The sequence below is a fragment of the Marmota marmota genome, unplaced genomic scaffold (genome assembly GCF_001458135.2).
Source record: "Marmota marmota marmota unplaced genomic scaffold, marMar, whole genome shotgun sequence".
Taxonomy (NCBI): domain Eukaryota; kingdom Metazoa; phylum Chordata; class Mammalia; order Rodentia; family Sciuridae; genus Marmota; species Marmota marmota.
This window is the reverse complement of record NW_026000057.1, coordinates 11,729,972-11,753,814: the sequence shown is the minus strand read 5'-3', so window position 1 is coordinate 11,753,814 and position 23,843 is coordinate 11,729,972. Positions and strand designations below refer to the sequence as shown.

The 23,843-nt window shown below is 36.3% G+C and overlaps 1 protein-coding gene across 2 annotated transcripts in view; it reads left to right on the top strand.

Moving 5' to 3' along the window:
* Positions 1-23,843, top strand: part of Dchs2 (dachsous cadherin-related 2) — a 261,750-nt gene that overhangs the window by 163,796 nt on the left and 74,111 nt on the right. For both annotated transcript variants that reach the window (XM_048813546.1, XM_015484405.2), the window contains exons 4-10: positions 4,098-4,334; positions 5,332-6,339; positions 9,866-10,053; positions 11,569-11,668; positions 16,750-16,907; positions 18,000-18,843; positions 22,594-22,833. In XM_048813546.1, the coding sequence (XP_048669503.1) occupies positions 4,098-4,334; positions 5,332-6,339; positions 9,866-10,053; positions 11,569-11,668; positions 16,750-16,907; positions 18,000-18,843; positions 22,594-22,833 (2,775 nt within the window). The remainder of the gene's footprint in view (positions 1-4,097; positions 4,335-5,331; positions 6,340-9,865; positions 10,054-11,568; positions 11,669-16,749; positions 16,908-17,999; positions 18,844-22,593; positions 22,834-23,843) is intronic.

Genomic DNA, 23,843 nt, shown 5'->3' with positions numbered 1-23,843 from the left:
GCATTGGGTTTGATCCTCAGCACCACATAAAAATAAATAAATAAAAATAAAGGTTAAAAAAAAAGCAGAGAAACAGGGAGAGAGAGGAAGGGACCACAGGAAGAGCAAGCCTTTCAGGGCACATCCTGATGACCCACTTCCTCCAGCCACGCCCCACCTGCCTACAGTTACCACCCAGTCAGTCCATTCAAACTTGGATGGATTGATCAGGTTGCTGCTTTCACAATCCAATCATTTCACCTCTGAATATTCCTGCATTAATACAGGAGTTTTAGGGGAACGCCTCATATCCAAACTGAAACAGATGAAAGAGGGCTAATTTATGAATAGTTTGGTGTGTTCGGATGAGGCATTTGAACTGTATGCTGAGAACCTGGATATATCCGGATTTGGATTTCAGGAAGACTATTTTCATAGAAGTCTGAAAAACAGCCCAGAAAGAGTCAGTCTGTAGGTAGGAAGACTAGTTGTGCCTATTTGAGAGAGACATTCATTTTTTTCAATGTCACACAATCTTCAAAAAGGCAAAATGAGATCTTTCAAATTTTCCCTATAATAAGAATTAAGTTAAATCTGTGAGAATATATACCCAGGGTGTGGGAATGACTGGGGTTGAGGGGACTTTTTTATTTTCTTCTGTAAACAGTTCTGTATCATTTGAGTTTTATTTTTCAAATCAAGCACAAGCTTTTATCAGTGGACTAGTCCAAGGGGATTGAAGGGAAGGGAGGACGGATGGGACAAGGGAAGAACAGTGGAAGGAATCTGACCTAAGTTTCCTGTGTACATATATGAATATACCACAGTGACTCTCACCGTCATGTATAGCCACCAGACACTAATTTTTAAAAAAAAGGTAAGTAAATAGCAGAAAGATCAGTAGAGTAGAGGGAAGAGAACAGGGTGAGGGAGGATGGGAGGAAGGACTGGAGACTGAATTAGAACAAATTTTATTCCATGCTTTTATAATTGTACCAAAATGAATCCTAATGTCATATAAGCTAAAAATGACCAATAAAAAGAAAGAAAGAAAAAAGTCACCTCTGGAAGTCATTTGTGCAGAATAATAAGAACTTCCTGTAAGGGTGAAATAACATTTGTAGTTGGAATCGAGACTTACCTTTCAGGCGTTCTGATTGTTAAGGTTAGCTTTCTGGGGTAGGGTCATACTCTTCTTTGCTATAGGTGTCTAAATAGCTGTCATAATGGGAAGGGGCAGTTCGAAGTTAGAAACCTGCATGGTGAATACTCTACAGTATTTCTGAAAATTCATTTCTTGCTTCCTGCTTTTAGAACGTGTAATGTAATATTTTATCTTCACTCAACTTAGCAAGCAAATGGATGATGACATTGATGTTCCACTTCTAAGTCCCAATACATATTTTATTTAACGATCCAGTCAATGCTAAGAAAGATTGTAATTAATCACTGCCGGTTTTTAATGTGTAAATTTTCAATTGGACTTCACCCCAATTTTAAAAATAAACAAAATAAATTCTATTTACCTAAAAAAAGCATTGGCTTTTAGAATGAAACAATTTATATCTTTTTTTTTTTTTTTAACTGCACCAATAACAGATGGGAATGATCTGAACTAGGAGTTTGTTTGAAAAGTATTTAGGGCTTTGGTGGACCACAAAATCAATTAGAACCCTGATTCTAACATGTCTGCTAAAGTTGGTCTAATAATAGTTGGTATCATTAGTAGTGTTTTGTAGTATCCTAATACTTTGGATTTGGACCTGCTTGGCTTGGTCAGATTGACCTGGAAATTGTGTTCACTTTGGAGTCCTCAGTTAAGATGATCAGCTTGAAGCATATTCAGGAGAAGCAAACCATTTGGGAAATGATTTAAAGTCAAGTTAAATAAGAAACTATTAAAGAACAGGGCAACTCAAGTATGTCTCAAATCGTCACATTGCACACCTTGAACTGGTACAATTTTATGTATTGATTATACCTCAGTAAAGCTGGGCAGGGGGATAAAAGGGGGGATGTTATGCTTGGAGGAAGTCAGACAAGATGCATGACTTTATAATACATTATGCCAAAGAGAAATGATGCATGTTCATTAAACCCTGGACAGAAATAGGAATGGGAACAGATTTTGAAAAGAAACAACTAGAATGGGTGTCCATTTTTCATACCTAAAAACTGGGTACTTCTGATGTATTTACCAGCTTATATACTGCCAAAAATTTGCAGTATTCCATTCTTAAATTGATAGGATGATTGGTTAGACCATCAGAGTCCATAAAGTGCAACTGTGTTTATTTCTATTTTTATCAATGAGTCTGCATGCATTTTCTTTCTTGTTAAACAAAACCAACAGGTTTATTTCCAAAGTTGGTTCCATTGTATCTATTTTCTTGCTTTCAAACCAGTTACATATTTAATTATTGCAATATTAAATAATTAGTCTTCTCAATTTCTGAATCTCTCCCCAACTTAACCATAAATACCTCTTCCTCTCACACGCAATAGTCATAAGCCTCAAATATCACTCTTTCCCTCATGGTTTTAACACTTATTGAAGTTTCCTTACACACAGTTCTTGTATTATATCTTCTTACCAGCAAAGAGTAGAATCAGTTGAAAAACAGAACTGCCCCAATTGGTATTGAGTCTGGGAATGCCTGGAAGATTCATTTCAGTTTTCTCCTGAGGTCTTAGTGCCCTGGCACCTGGGCGGGTTGTAACTACCCGCTACCCATGTTAGCCCCACCTGAGGACACATCAGACTGAGCTGTTGATGTGATCGTCAGGCCTGATTTTATGTTCTTCTGGTTGAGTTGACATGCTTCCAAAATGTCTAATGTTTAAGCCCATGGGGAATACTGTTCTCTTGACAGAATCTGTAGCATCATTTTTCAAATATGTACAAGTTCTTTGGTTATAAAACTGGTGTATCAATTCAGTTTCTCTAGAAAGATAGAACCAATAGAATGGGTGTGTTTGAGTATGTGTGCATATGCGTGTGCGTGGATATACACACATGTCGATGGCCGTTTACATGTGATAAATACGTATACACATCTATGAGGAGATTTCTTGTAAGGAATTGCATTGCGCAATTATGGAGACTGACATTTCCCAAGATCCGCAGGGTAAGTTAGAAAGCTAAGCCAAAGAAAGTCAATGGTTTATTGCATACTGAAGACCAGCAGGCTTGAGACCCAGGAAGAACTAATGTTTCATCAGAGTCTGAAGGCAGGAAAAAACTAACCAGTATTCCATTTTGAAGACAGTCAGACAGGAGGAATTCCCTCTTAATTATAAAGTGGTAAGTTTTTATTTTCAATTCAGGACTTCAACTGATTGGATAAAGCCCACCTATGTTAGGGATAACAGTCTACTGTATTCACTCTGAGAAGTCAAGTAATATCATACAAAAATATGGAATCAACCTAGGTGCCCTTCAACAGATGAATGGATAAGTAAAATATGATATATATACACGATAGAATATTACTCAGCCATAAAGAAAGATGAAATTATGGCTGGTACGTGGATGGAACTGGAGACTATCATGCTAAGTGAAATAAGCCAGTCACAAGAAACCAAAAGCTGAATACTCTCATCTGATATGTGGATGCTAACATACAATAAGGAGGTAGGGAGGGAAGAATAGAAGTTTACTGGATTAGACAAAGGGGAATGAAGGGAAGGGAGAGAGGATGGGAATAGAAAAGATAATAGAATGAATCAAACATAACTTTTCCACGTTTATATATAAATACACAACAGTGAAATGCCACATCATGTGCAACCGCAAGAATGGGATCCTAGTTAGAATAAGTCATACTCCATATATATATATATATATATATATATGTGTGTGTGTGTGTGTGTGTGTGTGTGTTAAAATATACTCTACTTCCATGTATATCTAAAAGGAGCACATTTTTAAAAAGAGAAAAAATTACTCTCAGAGTCACACTCAGAATAATGTTTGATCAAATATCTGGGCACCCCATAATCCAATCAAGTTGGTGCATAAAATTAAACAGCACAGCAGACTTAACAGATTAGGTGTTATAACTATCAGTATTTATTGCATATTAACTACTTATTAATTATTTCTTGTCCCCATCCAGGGATTATTTACTTAACATCATCTCTTAGTCATTTGGAACCGACTACTCTTTTTTTGATGGTCTGTGCCCAAGATGGTGGTGGGCTTACAGCTGCAGTTAACGCTGACATCACCATACACATCCTCCAGACAGCTCTGGCACCTGCAGAATTTGAAAGGCCTAAGTACACATTCTCAGTTTATGAAGATGTGCCTGAAGACAGTCCTGTTGGAACAGTGAAAGCCAGAGAGTCCTTGAGTAAGTACTGCTGCTGCATTAAAAGTCCATGATTGAAAATCTTGCTGTATTTTCTTGGGTTGTCCAATCTTGAAGAATGCTTTCCTTCTCTCCAGGCAAGATGAACTGAGGCAGCACAAGGTGTGGCTTGCTCTGCGTTCTCTCAACATTGTTTCTATCCATCCTACAATTCTCTTAATAATAACAACAGAAATAGGTATTTTCAAAAGAAAACAGTACAGAATATTTATGTAGAAAGTGTATATGTCCTCCCCGAAAACACACACTTAAAAAAAATATTTCTTACAAAAATTCATTCCATTCTGTTATACTTTTTATCACTTTAGTATAAAAAGGGCAGCTTTCCAGGAAAACTACATCATCTGGCTCATTAAATAAGTCACATAGTATTTCAACTTAGATGTGTTTCCTTTAAACATTGCCTTTTTGCTGTGTATTTGAATATTTTTGAAATTTTGGTAGTCCAAATACCATGTGAGCAAATATTCTTTCATAACTCCATTTTACACAGACAGAATGAAATCCTAAAAGGGAATTATGTCTCCAAAAAGCTTGCCTTCCTCCTGGTCCCTTCCTTTCCTTTCTTCTCTCCTTCTCCTCCATCTTCTGTGGGGGTTATGGCCCAGGCCTGGGAAGACATCATACAGAAACATCAACAGAAACTTAACTTGGCTTCCTTAAATATAGAGAAGATGGTATGCAAATTATTTTCTGAATATCTTTTCTTTTTACCTAATGCAAAAAGATGAAGAAAGATAGTAAAGCCTGCAGCTTGCTCTTTGTTCTCTGGATGTCTGCTTTGCTCACAAAACAAAACAAAACAAAACAAAAAACCCTTAATCTATGCACCCCCTTTTCAACATGCTTGAGAAGTAGAGGAAGAAAGCAGACAGACATTCCACAGTGCTCAGGGTCTATGCAGCATATGTTAATATTTCAGCATTTCCAGCACCTGCATTCCTGTGGCATATAATGATTGCATATCCTCCCTTTTCAGATTCCTCAGAACCAATCTTCTACAGGATTTCCTCTGGCAACCTGGACGGAAAGTTCTCCATTCACCCTTGGCTGGGCACTCTTCGCACCCAGAAGCCTTTAGATCACGAAACGCAGCCCGTGGCTGTCCTCACGGTCCAGGCGCAGCTTGGCAGCTCCCCGGTCTGCAGCAGCACGGAAGTCAACATCACCATAGTGGACGTCAATGACAACCACCCCGAGTTCCTCACAGCCTCTGATGAGATCAGGATATCGCAGACCACCCCGGCTGGCACGGCCGTGTACGTTGCACGTGCAGAAGACAAAGACAGCGGGCTGAACGGGCTCATCCGATACAGCATTGCCAGCCAGAACCCAGGCATCTTCACCATCGACCGAGGGCTGGGGGTGGTGTACCTCCGTGGGAGCCTGGGAGCGGAGGTCCTGCAGAAACACACCCTGACCCTCGTGGCAGAGGACCATGGCGCCCCTCCCCGGGCCTCCCTGTTGATGCTGACGATAGTCATTGAGAAACCAGAACAAAACCCAGCCTTGACTTTTGAAAACTTGGTTTATCAAGTGGAAGTCAGTGAATCTCTCTCGCTGACGACACAAATACTGCGAATACAGGCGCACCCCCAGCACACAACCTCGCAGACGATGTACTCACTGGAGGCCAGTGTAGACGCTGCTGCGTTCGGAGTCCACCCCTACACGGGTTGGATGTATCTGCGGCGACAGCTCGACTACGAATCCACACGAACATACCGTTTTAGAGTGTTCGCCGGGATCCCGGAGGACAGATCGTTGCAAAATGTGAGCGCTTCAGTCATTGTTCATGTCCTGGATGAAAACGACAATTCCCCGACCTTCTCGCGTGATGTGTTGTTTTTGAAAGTTGAAGAGAACCCTATTCCCCCAGGGGTAATAGGCAAAATTACAGCCATTGACCCAGACTCTGGAAAGAATGGACAGCTATCCTATTTTCTTTTGTCTGATGGAAAATTCTTCAGGATAAATCCTAATACAGGTAGCATTTTGTAGCTTCCAGTTACTTCTTTAAAGTTAGGATTGAGAAAAAAAATGTTTTTTAGTTATAGCATTAGTATGAACATTCAGATAAAATGAGTTTTTTAGTAGATGAAGTATCTGATTATAGTATTGTGTAACTTTAAAATGAAGTTAAAACCGAAAAGAATTTCACCTCTAATGATTCATCCTTCTCTTGGTTCTGCTCATATATTGCCAATACCATCATATGCCATATAATGACACTTTGGTCAACAGGGAGCTGCATAGATAACAGTTGTCCCATAAAATTATAATGGAACTGAAAAATTCCTATTGCCTATAACTTGTACTGTACTTTTTCTATGTTTAAATATATTTAGATGCACAGATTCTGACTATTCTGTTACAGTCGCCTGCAATATTCAATAGGGTCATATGTTCCACAAGTTTGTAGCCTTGGAGCAATAGGCTATGCCATATAGTGTCTATCATCTATGCTTCTGTAAGCACATTTCTGATGTTTGCACAGTAAAGAAATCAGCTAGGGACACATTTCTTAGAACATATCCCCGTCATTAAGGGGTGCATGACTATATAAGCTTCTTACACTGAATGAGAGGTATAGTCAGAATTGGATTAAATAAATCCTGGGAAAGGTTTGTTTTCTTTGCCAACCAGTTTTTTTTTTAATTGCAGATTTTTTTTTAATCACTCCGGCATACATTGTAAAATATAAATGTCACCAACACAAAGCTAGAAAGTAATCCATTAGCTGAGATTTTAAAATCACCCCAGGGATGCACGCATGTCCCCATTCTCATTTTGTTAAGGGAACCGGGGGGGAAAGGGGGAATAATTACAGTGGCATAATTATTTTTTTGAAGTCTTAATTTAAAAATTAAATATAAAACATTATATTTAAAAATTTATGCTGTATGAATTTACAAGTACTTTAATCTCTGCAACAAGATGTGTTTATTCTGCAAATACAGAGCTGGGAAAACTGAGAATGAGATAGCTGTGGGAAGGTCAAAGAGCTAGTCAGAGGTTAGAGGAAGCCACCAATAGCAGAAGGCTTGAAATAGGTCACATCCTGGCTAATATTGCCCCTACCCTTTAGTGGGACAGGATTTGAATTCAGTTCTAGTTAGCTTCTAGACTTTGTTCTTCATTCCCCATGTGTGAAATGGGAGAAGATGCTTCTTCCTTCTGTAGGTGGAGCCTCTCATCAGCACAAGTGGCTTCTAGGAAGGGTGCAGACTGGATTTCAACTCCCAGTCACTTTGTAAACTGGTGTGCCTTCTGGAGGGCATGGGCTGCACAGATGTGTGGGAGAGTCCTGCTGCCGCTTCATTCCATATGTCTGTTCGTTTCCAGATCTTCTGTTTCACTTGGTAATTTTTTTAAAAAAAATATGCAAACTACAGCAGGTTACCCCATGATTTTCTTTCTTCTATAATTATTCAGTACCCAGATTCAGAAGACCTAGTGTTCCGTCATGATTTTGTTCATATCAGAGCTCAGTGCCGTTGCCATGGATAGAGGAGATAATTCCTAACATGTGTCACGTCGTGCTCTGAGGTTGTCAAAGAGATGAAGTACATGAAGGGGATTGAAATCCAATGTCCTGATAAGCTGTTCTCATTTGCCAGGGACAGTGTGGCAAGGCAGGGCTGGAGGGCATCCTTCAGAGCGGGCAGGCCACCATGTCTCCTCATCCTGGTATGCTGAGCAGTCTTCTTACTGACGTGGATGCCAGTTCCCATTGAACCCTGACTTGGCATCACCAGTGCCAGCCCCAGGCTGTGGCTCAAAGTCCTTTTACCTATTTTTTGAGAGAGGATCTCACTAAGTTGCTTAGGGTCTTGCTAATAGACCTCTAAATAGCTGATATATGTCCATCAGAGTTGGTTCATAAAATAAAAAATCTGTTTGTCATTCAGGATTTGGGGTTTTTCAAAGAATTACAAATTGGAACTTTAAAATACAGTGATGATGTGATTTTTTATTAAAATTACATTTATGGTAAACACTCTTTAAATAGTTTATAAAGTAAATAGTAGCAGTAAACTCTGCATTTTAGCTCACCAATCCAGAGACTTATCCAAATATGAATTTTATCCTTGTTTCAGCTTTTTTAATACAATGGAATTTAATTTGAAATAAGAGGAGAATATCTTAGCAATGAGAATGTTGGTTGATAGTTGCTTCATGTTTACTTTCTCACAAGTAGATTTCTTGAAAGACCTTAGAAAACTAGTGCTTTGCTGAGCTCCACAGCAGGAGATGGGCTATTGGAGAGAACTTGGCTTCCAAAGGCCCTTGGCAATATGAAGAGGCAGTTACAATTTTGTGCCTCAGTCTCCATGGCTAAACCATGTAGGAGTTTACGAAATATAGCATAGTTGTAGGCAAAAATATATAAAATAAGGCTTATAAAGCATTAATTGCTCTTTGGGAAGTCACTACCCATTGCTACACATATGCTTTGTGGGAAAAAAATAAATACTTGTATACATGAATGAAAAACCATTGCCTAAAGAATATGATTTTCAGGAAAATGTTTGCCATCATTTTAAAGTAATGATAACAACTGCCGAGAGTGTGATAATTCACAGCTTATGAAATGCTTTTTCTTATGAAACAATTGCGTTTGTTTCAGAGAGCAGCCCCAGGAGGTAGGCTCAGAGACCATGTTAGGTGGGGAACCTTGGACCCAAAGCCAGAACTTATATCATAGCTCACATGCTTTCCATTGTTCTGTGTGGCAGCCTGTAATAAGCTGCTGGGAGCCATTAGCCAAGTAGGTATGACAATTTCCTTGCCAGCGTACCCCATGTTGCTGACATTTTGCAGTGACATTGAATGTAGTTGACCTTGCTCAAGGACCAGGGCGGATTAGGGTGTTCCTCGTTTAACATAATCGGGTTTAGGGCGTTCCCAGTTTAGGTTCCAGGTTTAAGGTTTAAGATTATTCCTGCTGGGAATAGGGCGTATCCTGCTGCCTGAGTTCCCCTTGAGTTCTCACGGGATTCGTAGTATATTTTGGGAGACTGAAGCCCAGTGGAGGTGAATTTGGGCAGAGAACGTGGATTTGGGCAGAGAACGTGGATTTCCCCAGAACGTGTTTGTATACGGCTGGTGTGAGTTCGGGAATAAAGAGTTGCTGTTTGAATCTACAAGCTGTGTGGTGGCTCGTGATTTTGTGCCCAGCCAGACTGCGGCATTTGTGTCCAGCCAGACATTGGCAATAAGCAGTTGTTTTAAATTTTCCAATCATTTTTTTTTTGTGTGAATTCATAGTTTCTTAGTTCAAAGGGTTGATGGCAGATAATTTGAAATACAAAGAGTGACCAAGAAAGTAGCATTTTCGGGAGCTGCTTCAGGAAATTCTTCCAACAGTAGCATGAGCCAAACTAAGTATGTGGTCTTGGGAGTTGTACTTCTGCTCAAAGCTTCATTTTTGATTTTCCTTCTCTGGATTATTTTGGGTATGGTCTGTGACACTAGTGTCCTTGTCCTTTGCTCTGCCCTGTATTCTTCAGGAGAATTGATCGGCTGGTTGGCATTGGATCGTGAGCATCAGATGCACCATCAAATGACTGTGCTGGTGACGGACCACGGCTCCCCACCACGAAATGCCACCATGGTGGTTTATATCACAGTTACCGACATCAATGACAACAGGCCATTTTTCCCACAGTGTCTCCCTGGAAAGGAACTTCACATCAAGGTTTGTGAAGTAGCCTTGCCGTGGATTTTTTAGTCATTTGTTTTGAGCACCATCTTGTGGTAATTCATGTGAATTTATCAAACTGGCCTTGGTGGGGCATTGCATAGATTTCTAGATAGAAATTGTAAATATGTGGTTTTTTTTTTTTTCTTAAAAAAGGGCATTTAGAAAAAAGAGAATAGATATTTATGCTCTTTGGAATCACCTCCAGTTGTTGTATAAGGAGGAATGTATTCCTGCCCTTTGCATACAGATATGATTACCTCGGTTCCAGTAATGCTCACACATGGATTATTTAACCACTAGTTTGCTTGCATCTTTTTGAAATCCTTATGAGCAAATGATGCACATCACTAAGATGGGAAGTTGAGAGCATGGAACAATCTAAAATTCTAAAATGGTCATTTTAAACTTCTAATTACATTTATATCATGTACATTTGTATGTTTTTGCATCTTTTCCAATGTGTACAGTATAATTAGCATATTAATTCATGTACATAGTAAGTGAATATATCTTGGAGGTATTTGTATACTTGTAATTTTTTTCTTTTTTTTTTTTTTTGGTACTAGGGATTTAACACAGGAGTGCTTTACCACTGATGTATTTTTAATTTTTCTATTTTACTTTTTATTTTTTTGAGACAGGGTCTCACTAAGTTGCTTAAGGTCTTGCTAAATTTCTGAGGTTGGACTTAAACTTTAAATCCTCTTACCTTAGCTTCCCAAGTTGCTGGGATTACAGGCATGTGCCACCACACCCGGCTGTAATTATTTTTAATGGATGCATTGTACGAATAAAAAGTTTGAGAGCTACTGCTCTAAAATAGTCAAATTGGACAAACTGGGCTCAAATATACACACTGAGCAACTGAAAAAAGCTATTGAAAATTTAATAACTTTAAACTAATCTTCTGAAACCATATTTAAAGAAAAATTATCCCAAAGCCAAACAGTATCAGGTAATTATATAATTTGCAATTCTATCATTAAAATATTCTGTGCTTAATTGGAGAGTTGAACTCCACATGTGCATTTCAATATTCCAGAAAAATTCCTATTAAGAAGATATGTTTCCTGTGTGAGGTATGTTTCCTGAAATAAAGGGCCATATTTATCTTAAGCATATTTTGAACTATAACAACTACCTTTTAAACAATGACCTGAGAAGGTAAGAATGAGATGCTAAAATTCTTTAAAAACATCCAAAATAGATAACTGTTTTGTTCATTTGATTTCCATCATATTTATTTATTTATTTATTTGCAGAATTAGTTCAAATGCCCCTGATAATTTGTTCAAACTGTGTAAAAGATTTAAATTTGTAAGGTGGATCCTTTTCATGGACTTCCACCCATGTAACTTTTCTTATGGTAGACATTTGGATAGTACATGGATTTTAAAACAGTTTTTAAAAAGGCATAATAGTATAATGTGTCCTTTCATTTAAAGGCCAACTGATGCTTCTTTTTAAAATGTTGCTGTCTTTTTTGTAAGCCATGTGTTTTTATGACAGGTTTTGGAAGGTCAACCAGTAAATATGTTGGTCACAACTGTTTTTGCAAAGGATCTTGATGAAGGAAGTAATGCAGAAGTTCTATATTCAATCTCTGCAGGTAAAACTTACTAATATTAAGTCTGAATGGTTTTCAGAATTTCCTCTGTCATTTATAAGCTCTCTATCTCCTTCTAGGAAGCGGCATCCTGTTTTAATTATTCAGAATTCTCTAGTTAAAGTTAAGTATAACAAAATTAAAAACAAAATTTATTTGCTATTGCCAAGAATCACTTCATTTAAAAAAATAATCTTATGAGTTTAGTGAAAACTTTTCTATGTCCTAAATAGAAACCATCCACCTTAAATGAGTAATTTGTACTAATCCAAAGTACAAATTAACTATTACCAGAAGGCAAGTAGTAGCTAGTAAATAATAAATGGTAGTTAGTGTGTTACAAGTGCCAAACATCTATGAATCTATATGAAGAGGGACTGCTCTTAACATCAGTGTAAATTATACCTACTGGTACTGTACCATAAATTATTACCATATATGTGTTGTGTATGTGGGAACTTCATTGCAACAGTTTTGCTTTTATGTCTTAAAATTTGCAGGCCTCAGATTTTTTTCTGGTGATTAGGTTTAGTTTGCATTGTATCTTAGACCATTTTAAAAGACATTTGGTGCTTTGTCTTGTTTGACACAGACAATAAAACAAGAGACAATATTGCCATTGCTTGCAGATAATTTGACTGTCTTCATGGAAAACCCAAGATGTACTACTATAGGCAAAGTATTGGAATTAATAGGGTAGTATATTTTTCCCAGAGCCACGTACAAAACTCACTAGCACTTTTTAAATTAGGCAGTTTTTCAAAGATCTCATTCTTTGTAGTGAATCCATAAAGAACCATAGAGTGAGAGCAGATTCATTGCAAAGCTAATGAAGCTTAAGTTTCAAGGTCCTTGACTATGTGACCATCTCCAGGAAAGGGGGATGGTAGGCAATTTATATATTTTTCTCTAGGAGGACCCCTTAAATTATATAAGCTTCAGAACTCCCCAAATCAGGATCTGTGCCTATTAAGAGGCATAGGGAAAATTCCAATAAAACATGTATAAGACCTGTATGAAGAAAGTTACAAAATATTAATGAAGATAAATGAAAAAGGCAAATGAAATAAATAGCCAACCAATGAAATTAAAAACTGTGTCATGTTCATACTTAGGAAGTCTCTATATCCAAAAGATGAAAATTATTTAAATATATAAATTTGGTATATTTCCAATTGAAACCTCACTGAATTTTGGTGGAATTTGACAAACTGATTCTGGAAGTCACGCGGAAGAGCAAAAATCACTGAATAACTAACACAATGTCAAAAGAACAACTAGGATATTTACCCTCTGTGATTAAATCCCAGTGGCTCAGAAGAAGGCTGGGTGAGGCAGGAGGATCACGAGTTTAAAGCCAGCCTCTGTAACTTAGTGAGGCCCTGAGCAACTTAGTGAGACCCTGTCTGTAAATAAAATATAAAAAGTGCTGGGGATGTGGCTTAGTGGTTAATTACCCCTGAGTTCAATCCCCAGTACAAAAAAAAATCCTGTAATTAAGACAATATTGTATTGATTATTTTATTAACAAATAGAGCAGTGGGAAAGAATAGAGAACTCATCCCACATAAATGGAGACTTGTATGAAAAGATATACTATCAGCAAAATAAAATTATATATCTACCTCTCAATCTATCAAAGATGAGGTGGTTTAAGTAGGAAAATCCTTGAAATCTTACAGAAGAAAATATGAGAGATTGATTTGATATTAGCACTGAGGGCAAAGAATGATTTTTAAACAAGAAAAGCAAAAATTTACAAAGAAACAGATCAATAAAGCTACATTCAAATTTTAAAAAGGAGCCTGAATCATCAAAAACATGTTAAAACACGCTCAACCTTGTTGGCATAACTACTTTGAAGAAGAGTGGATGATATCTGATAGAATTGGAGGTGTGCTCACAGTGAGCCCTTGAAGTTTCATTTCTGCTGTATACCTCAGAGAAACTCAGATATGTGCAGGACAAGACCTGTAGCAGAATATTTATTGAAGCATTGCTTGAATTGCTTACATAATATGGTAAAGTACTCTACAATGAAATTGAGTGTATGGAGCTGTGCATACATGATCCCAGAAAAACCTTGAATTTTATGTAAAAAAGGCAGGTTACAGAAGATAAAAAAAAGTATCTTACTCTATAACAGTGGTTCTCAGATCATTGTGTCACCTCTTTCTGGGGGAGTTCCACTTGTTCCTCTCATCACCTCCTGGATCCTGGGCAAGTTCTCCTTTCATGTTCCTATGCCCACATCCTGATTTCTCTACCTGTAAACATTTCAGAAGGTCTTTCCAACTTTTTCGGTATACTTAAACAGTGTTTTGGAATAGTGATTTTGCAGAGATAATGAGCCTACTGAAGCAGATCTATCTAATATTTTTCACTTAATTTTCCTTTTTGCAAAATTGGTACATTATAATTTTACATAATAGTGGGATTAGAAGAACTATATTTAAAGACAGTTATTCTTTCTCCTTTTAAATTTTATTCTTAATTTTTTGTCTCCCCATTAATTACTGCTCAGCTTTCTCTTTCTAGTCTTGTAATTTATTCTAATCTGGTCCCAGGAAGGAAAGTGGCTTTTCAAGCATGCATTCAAAGATCTTCCTCTGGTTATTAGATCAGTAAGACCAGTAAGATCTTTGTATTATATTTTTTCCTGTTTTATTCTGAGCAGGGAAAGAGAACATGGTCCACCTATGAAAAGCCACAGGGGTGAAGAGAAACACACATGCACACATCCTTACGTTGGGCTATAATCCTGCTGTAATACCATCATTTAAAAACAAGCAAAACCATGTTATGCATATTTATGAATGTATGGAATAGATACATAAACCTTCACTTCAGTTAGGTAAAGTGGCTTTCTATGGATAAGGAAGAGAGGAACAAGATCTGGAGGTATATATAGGCCCACTGATTTCTTTATACTTGGTCATTTCATTTAAAATCTTGAGGAAATGTTGAGAATTGATCAGCCTGGTTTCCAAAATAACTTTTAGGATGCAGCAATGTAAAAATGCAGTAACTTTATCTCATTACAAAATAGAGGCAACTACAAAATATAATAGAAAAACAAGACAAAAATTAGTGAAATGGGAACAGAGATTTGAATCATATTCCTGAGAACACGCCACAGTATTCTGGTGAGACTAAAGTGAGTGTATTATATCACAGAAATCACAACTAATAAATGTTACATAACTTCTTGCTCAATATCTGAGTTTCTTAAAGGCAGGAGTTCTTTTTTATTTGACTTTATATGTTTGATTTGGTATCATTCAATACTAGTGACTCGGCAATTGTTTAAACAAAGAATGGAAGACTTTAGCCACTCGGGCTTTGTCTGAGGCTTTGTTTTTTTTTTCCATTTTTTGGAGTATTCGGGTTTAATTAAAGAATAAAATCTGCTATTTAACTCAAGACCCTGTGGTATCAATCTGAATTATAAACATCTATATGAATTTATGATATATTTTTGTGCATAAGTGTGTCTGTTCTCTGTCCACTGAAAAGGCCTAGAAGTGATGATCAACCCCAAAATAATGAACATCCCTAATGTCCAGAATATGGTCTCCCCAAACCATTTTCCACCAAAAGGAACCAGAAGTCGTTAGAGAAATGACTGATTATAGATGTTACACAAGAAATCTACAGAAAGAGTCTGCACCATTTTGGTTTTTGCTCTACCCCTTACAAGGAGTTTATGAAGATCATTGGAATTCCATCCAAGTGGTCCAGGAATCATATTTAAGATGATCCCAGTGTTCAACCATATGAGCACCATTAATGATAATAATGACAATATGTTGAAGGACATTTGTTTAATGTCATGCTTAATAATTTGTAAAAAAAAAAAAAAAAACGTAGAACTGTACTTATAGTTGGTACATTGGAGGATATTAGTAAACCCACCCATTATTTCAAAGATAGTTAAAAGTTTAGTATCAAGCATTTATCTTGTCTTTCCTGTAATAAACGGTTCCTCTGGTTTATCAAAAAAATAGATGAAAGGCAATTTCTTTTATTGAAATATTCTGGCTCATAAATGAGCATACAGCACGTTAATGTTGTATGTTTTGCAGTCCTTATGAGTCCATAGATCTAGGCTGTGAATCAACAAGGTCAACAACAAAACCAAAAGGCAGCCAAGCAGGTGCCTTTGGAGGGAAGCACTGTTTGTGCTGTTGTCTGGCTGAGAAATCCACATGAGTCCCATCAGTTTTCCAGATCCCCCTTCCAATTCGACAACCAGAGGAAGATATGAAGCCACCTGTCAGCAATGCAACAACCCAATTTAAACCATGAGAAACTTCAAGAGACATGATTCAGCTTCTTCACCAGATGAATTGCAAGGATGAAATAGAGAGATATACGGCAGGAATGAATGACTTCAAGAAATATGAACTCTACAAACTTTATTTTGATGCTAATTTGAAGAATCCAACCAAAAGATATTTATGGGACTATCAGAAATCTGAAAACTTCCTGGATATTTGATGATGTTAAAGGATCACTGTTATTTTTAAAAGTATTTCATGGTACTATAATTATTTAAAAGCATTCATTATCTGTTAGAGATGCATGTTGAAGTGTATATAGAAGAAATGATATGATTTCTGGAAATGTTATGATTTCCTTCTTGTTCAGAAAGCAATGGGGGATGGGAAATATAAAAACTAGGAATAGATGAATTAAGATTGTCCATGAATTGATAATTATCGAAGCTAGGTGGTGAGAGCACAAGAAAGCTGATTATGTCATTTTATGTACTTGTTTAATATGCTTGAACATTTTTTTAAAATGTATTATATTTACAGTTCATGGTCTTCTTGTCTTGTTTAATTTAAATTTATTTGAACAGATACATGAAAACATAAAAGATGTGCTTATTAATGTGGTAGCATATGACATTTCGATACATTGTGTAAGGTTTGAGTCTGTCACCTCCAAGATGTTCAAGCTGTCATGGAACTTAAGGCAAATACATATTCCAAAAGATCATAGATACATTGGATTAATTGGTTTTCTGCCTGGTCAATTAACATTTGTTTCTTAATTTGTGTGTGTGTGTGCGTATGTAGAAAATTATTCTGATCACTTTAAGATCGATGCCAACAATGGTGAAATAAGAACCACCACGATGCTTTCACATGATTATCGACCTTCCTACAGGATGACGGTTATCGCCAGTGACCAGGGAGTACCTGCCCTTCACGGAGAGGCAATTGTTAATATTCAGGTAATGTTGTCACCATAAAATGTGAAAGAATATTCTGAAGGTTTTGTTTGATTTGTATACAAGTATAGAGAGTGAAAATACATTCAATACATGAATACTATTTTAAGATCACTTTGCACATATATTTATTTCTTTGTTATCCCTAGGAATTGATTTAAATCCATATAACTTTTAGAATTAGTTTGGGGCAGTTCTTGACAAGGCATTCATCACTCCGTGGGCATTTAGGTTGCTTTGTTTATGTTATGTCTTTTCTTTTATTATATCCTGATGGGAAGGACCTGGTAAATTGTTAGGAGAAATTTGTATGTAAACAAGGGCCATGTCACAAATCACTTAGAGTTTTGCAATCTTTAAAGCTTAGAACAGTTGCTTAAGATCCATAAAAATATGGATTAAAAAATATGGATTTTAAAAGCCTTAAAAAGGCTTTACTTAAATCAAACAAGTTCTATGAAGTCTTCAGATAAGAAAAGCCCTCCAACCAAAGTTAAGACCGAATGACTGCATAGGTAGAGTTCTTTGTTGATGCACATGATAATCAGTCATATTAATATAAATATATGTATATAATCAAGAATATATTTCCCCAACAATTCTGTTTTCAGATTATATTCTTTATGGATTCAAGAAATAAAGATTTGGAGAAAAATCTACATAGCTATACCTCAATTATTTTTTAAATTTCAGACAAAGATACATGCCATTTACATGTACAAAGATGTCATTATGGATAAATTGATCTCTAGGATTTACAGTAATTTGGAGAACCAGCTGTCCCACATTTCCTTTGAAGAACCACAAGGTTATATTTCAGCTTAACCCCAACATGGCCTCACAAAACTACCATTTCACACATCACAAAAAGTGGAAAATCATGTCATTTCCTATATCCTAAATATTATGCAATTTTTAATCTTATGAGGCATGTTTTCTGACCAAGTAACATGTATATATTGCACAAGTAGGAATTAGTTTCCAAACTAATATTGTAACATGTATTAGTATTTAATATTATGTTACTATTTTATTAATTGCTTAAAAATACTCCAAACTCACAGCTCTTTTTTTTTTTTTTAATTCTTGCTCCAGGTGATACCACTCTACAAAGGGAGAGTTATCATTTCTCAGAACATCAGACATTTGGTTATACCAGAAAACTTAAAGCCGGCAAAAATAATGAGCTTGATAAAGTCACCCGATCACCTTCAACAGCATCACAATGGAAAGCTACACTTTATCATTGCTGCCAATGACAAGGATAGTCACTTTGAAATCGACAGCTCAACGGGAGACTTGTACCTTTCTAAGGCACTTGATTATGAAATGACATCTCATTACCTTTTCAGGGTGATTGCTGAAGATCGAGGCAAACATCCTCCCCCGAACAGCACCGTCTTCCTCAGTATTGATGTGGAAGATCAGAACGACCATTCTCCATCTTTCCAGGATGAGTTCATTGTGATAAGTGTAGAAGAGAATGTGCCGGTAGGAACTCTGGTGTACGAATTCCATGCCAAAGATGGCGATGGCAGCTTTTTGAACAGTAGGATACAATACTTCATTGAATCCCACCATCCTGGAATGAATCCATTTCTCATCCACCCCTCATCTGGCATGCTAGTCACCGCCTCCCCGCTGGACAGAGAGAGTACCCCAGCTGTCACTCTGACAGTAACCGCCTCCGATCAGGCTGTGAACGTGACAGACCGGCGACTGAGATCACTGGTAGCAAAAGTGGTGATTTTGGATGCAAATGACCACAGGCCTACTTTCACGACTTTCCCCATCGCCTATGTCAGAGAGGATGCTGCGGTGGGCTCCGTGGTGCACCACGTGAGTGCTCAAGATCCAGATGAAGGAAGGAATGGAGAAGTAACATACAGCATCCTCTCAGGAAATGACCACATGACCTTCGTGCTGGATGAGTCATCAGGTACAGTGTCCTGTGTGTCACTTTAAACATTTTCTATTTAAATTTATTGTGGTAAGAAAACTTAACATGAGACCTACTTTCTTAACAAAGTTTTGTTTGTATAATACCTGATCTTTGACCTTGGGTATCATGTTATGCAACAGATTTCTACAGCTGATTCATCTCATTTAACCAAAACTATGATTTCTCCCTCCATCCAGTTGGACAATCCCCATTGCACTCTTTGATTCTATGAATTTGACTATTTCAAAATACCTCCTATGAGCAGAATAATGACATACTTATATTTCTGTCATTGGCTTATTTTACTTAGCATAATATCCTCAAAGTCTATCCATGTTATCACATATTAACAGAAATTCCTTCTTTTTTGAAGGCTAAATAGTATTCCATTTGACTCCAGTTCTTCTGGATAAACATCCAGAAGCGGGGGTTCCATGTTGTGTGATAATTTTCTTTTCTTTTTTTTTTTTTCTTTTTTGAGAAATCTAGAAATGTTTACAGCTTAAAGTACTACCTCTGCACTTATCATATATAAGTTAAAAAGTGTAACAACTCAAACATTTTTAAAGCATATATATCTTGAGAACTATTATTTTAAAAGAAAGGAATATTAAAAGGATAAATGTAAATAGGTAATAAGAAACTTTAATTGAAAGAGAAGTAAAAATGCATCCAAATCAGAAAGAAAGAAATAAAAGTATCCTTGTTTGCAGAACACACAATCTTTTAAATAGAAAACCATGGTGATTTTACAAAAAACAAACAAACAAAAAAACTCTTATAATAAACAATTTCAGTAAGGTTACACAATATAAAATCTACATACAGAATCAATTGCATTTCTATACACTAATAAGAAGCTACTTGAAATTAGGAAAATGGCTCCCTTAATATAGCACCAAAAGGAGTAAAAATACTTAGGGCTAAACTTAACTAAGGAGGTGAGCAACTGCTATACCAAAATTTACAAAACACTGATGAAAGAGTTAAAGAAGGCACAACCAAATGGAAAGATATCCCATGTTCATGGAGTAGAAGACTCAATATGGTTCAAACAGTCAAATTATCCAAAGTGATCTACAGATCAGTGCAATCTCTATCAAAATTTCAGTAACACTTTTCACAGAAACATAAAAATATTCTAACTTTAATTTGCCTGTTTGTTAATAGTAGGTACACTACAGCTAGCTCACATCTCATAGGCTGAATATACAATAGCAAACTTCTTTGCCTCCATCATGGGACCTTGCAGTAAGAGATGAAGCTAAAAGTAAATCAAGGCAAGAACATGACAAATCAATACCACTCTTTAAAGACTTAGACACAGAAACTTATCTTTATATTATGTAAACAAATATTTGCAAATAATTGAAAATAATATATACATGTTTTAATGGTTGAATTCATGTGGACATTAAGGGTGTTGCTTTTCACATATATTGTACCCTTTTGTGTTTAGAAGATCACTGTCAAATACTTTGTGAAAATGTCTCTCACTGTGACTTCAATTGTTTGTTGCCACATAACAACTACTCTAAGTTTTGATGTGACTTGATGAAAGAGTATATATGTACAAAGAGTAGTGTTCTGAATTTGGAAATGAATTTCCTTCTCCTTGATTTTCAGGGGAAATTGAAAAATTAATAGACTTCTATCTTATTCTCTAAAAAAAATTTCTATATAAGCCTCAGGAAAAAATCTCAGATGTACACCATTTGGCGCAACTGCTAATAAGAGCATTATTTGGAATGGAACTGAATGTGCAGGATTTGGAAGTCATGATTGTAGTCTAGCTCTATTCTGTTGGAAATTTTCATCAAAATATTTATTAAATCCTGTGCATATGGTTCCATTCAGAGGCATGCATAGACACCACCTAAATGCCCAACTGACAGGGAGATAGTCCAGACACAGGCTGGGGCTCTCCAAGGACCTATTTCAATGATACTTAAAATGTTTTCCAACATGACCAAGGAAGGTCTATTTCAGATTGTTAAAGAGAATGAATAAAATTAGAATTGTATCTCAGTGTGGTGGTTTTTGAGCAATTGCAATTGCTGTTTCAGTTGAGATATTTTTCAAAGACTTAAAATGGTAATAGCCAAATGCATCCATATGAGGTGAAATTTTTTCCTCTCACAAGATTTATGTTTCTTATAGAGAAATGGCTTTAATGGCTGTGAGATATGACGTGATGAGTAATTATTGAGAAACTATCTTTATAAAGTTTGATTTCATAAACCTTTGAATTATTTGAAGAAAAGTTCTTAAAGGATGAGAGAAGAAATCAGCAGTTCTAAAAGAAAAATGTGACAATTGGAATCTTACAATGACTAGCTTTGTAAAGCACTTTACTCATATGGATTATGTGCTTCAATGGCAATATGATAAAGCCATGTTATAGCACCCTTGCTCTTTATTGTAAAAAAAATAATAAGACAGTTAACTCAGATTAAGTGTAAAGAAGCCAGAACTCTTTAACAAAATTCAAACATCTTGCCAGGCATGATGACACATGCTTGTAATCCCAGTGGCTTAGAAGGCTGAGGCTTAGGATTGTGAGTTCAAAACCAGCTTCAGCAACTCAATGAGACCCTAAGCAACTCAGCAGGACCCTTTCTGTAAATAAAATTAAAAAAAAAAAAGAGGACTGGGGATGTGGCTTAGTGGTTAAGTGCCCCTGGGTTTAATCCCCAGTACCAAAAAAAAAAAAAAATCAAACATCTTTAAGTAATGTAGTCATACTCAAATTTTTATAACGCAATCACTTTTAAACATGGAGTATCATGTGACATGAAAATATGTGTTGTTAATATCACAAATATCGTTTAAGTGAGGGAAATATTGGGTAAGCAAATAATTTTATGTTTTTAATCAGTGTATTGTAATCATACATAACAGTGAGACTCATTGCAGCATTTTTTATACATGCGTAAAACATAATTTTCTAGTACTTCTCCTTTTTCTCCTCTCCTCCCTCCCCTTGGTGCCTTTCCTCTACTCTACTGAACTCACTTCTCTATATTTGTCTTTCAGTTGGCGTATTATAATCATACCTAAGAGTGGGTGTCACTGTGATGCCTGTACATGCACATTGAACATTGGTTGATTTCGTTCTCCGGTGTCTCCCTTTCCCTTCTCTCCTCCCTCCCCCTCAATATCCTTCCTGTACTCTACTCCCTTCTATTTTTTGAGGTTCTGTGTTTTATTCCTTTCTTCTCTTTATCTTCTACATATTCAACCCTTGACTTTCTGAGTCTGGCTTATTTCACTTAGCATGATGTTCTCCGGTTCCATCCATTTACCAGCAAATGACATCATAATTCATGCCGCGTTGTCCTTCTGGGAAACAATAGATGGTTTTTGAATTTTCATTCATCCCCATAAATAAATTGATTTTTCTGACTAAAAAATGTGAACTGTTAATTCTGGATAATATACGAATTTAAAGTTGGTTTAATATATTCATTCTTTAACAATGAAAATTGAGTGTTGGGCTAGGGATGTGGCTCAAGTGGTAGCGCGCTCACCTGGCATGCATGGGGTACTGGGTTTGATCCTCAGCACCACGTAAAAATAAATTAAAGATGTTGTGTCCACTGAAAACTAAAAAATAAATATTTAAAAAATTAAGAAAAGAAAATTGAGTGTTTATCAATTTAAATAAGTTTGACATGGGTAGAATGAACATAACCAACCTAAGGAATATTCATAACACACTGCTTTTTTTTTTCTCTTTCAAAACAGGCTTACTAACTACAATTCGTCCTTTGGATTATGAACTAAAAACTCAGCACATTCTGACCCTTCTGGCCCTGGATGATGGCATGCCAGCACTTTCTTCATCACAGACCTTGACAATCACTGTTCTTGATGTAAATGACCATGCACCAGAATTTATGCAGCACCTGTATGAAGCTTCAGTTAAAGAAAACCAACGTCCAGGGGCATTTGTCACAAGGGTTGAAGCTCAGGACAGAGATTCAGGTAATATAAGAATACAGAAACTGGGTAGTTAATACAAAAAAAAAGGCACTCAAAAACTATCATTAACTTAGTTTAAAATAGTCATGCTCAAAGAAAACGAACAGTTGCTAGTTGTCTCAGACTTCTAATGCTTCCTTCATTTGAATACACATAGCCACACACACATCAAGATAATTGTGCCTTTTATAGCATTTGTTTATATGGATCTTTATTATCATTTATACTTTATTATCATTTATACTGATTTGATCTTGATAGTAAAAAGAATTATAGAGGAAGAATGACATTTCCCAGCATAAGAGATGGCTCAAGTAAAGAAGAGAAATAAATTTTTTTATTTCCTCAATATTTTAGCAGAGTGGAAGAGATGGCATCAGATGGCCTAGGTGAGAATCCCAGAATTAGCATCCATTTAAGCTGTGGAATGGAGAACAAGTCACTAATCCTCACTGTTCTGCTAATTGTAAAATAGGGCTAAAAATGCTGTCTAATTTATAGTTCTCTTATGAGAACCACATTTTAAAAGATTTGTAAGGTATCATTCTGTACAACTCTCTTACGAGTGTGAAAGAGTTATTACATGTATAGAATTTAGACCAGTGACTGACACAATAAATGGTCAGTGTTAATTGCCCATCACTACTATCATTACTATTATTATTAATATCAACTAAAGACAATAACAGTGAACAGAGTGAACAGTTGCCCTGGCTAGGAATTTATAAATTTCTGAGACTTGCTTTTCAATAGCTCTGTAACTCTTTTGGCATTTAAGATTTGGCAACTTCAATAACTAACTTGGTTTTTCTTTTAAACAAAACAATGATTAAAAGTATAGAGCAGTGTTTCATATTAGCAGCATATTCTCAATTTTTCCATCTGTAATTTAATAAGCCAGTCTTTTAAATTTGCGTTTGTACATAGCAAGGGGCGTTATATATCAATATAATATTTTATTCTATTCTTTTAAGAATTGTAAAAGATGTTTCTATGGAAATAATAGTATCAAC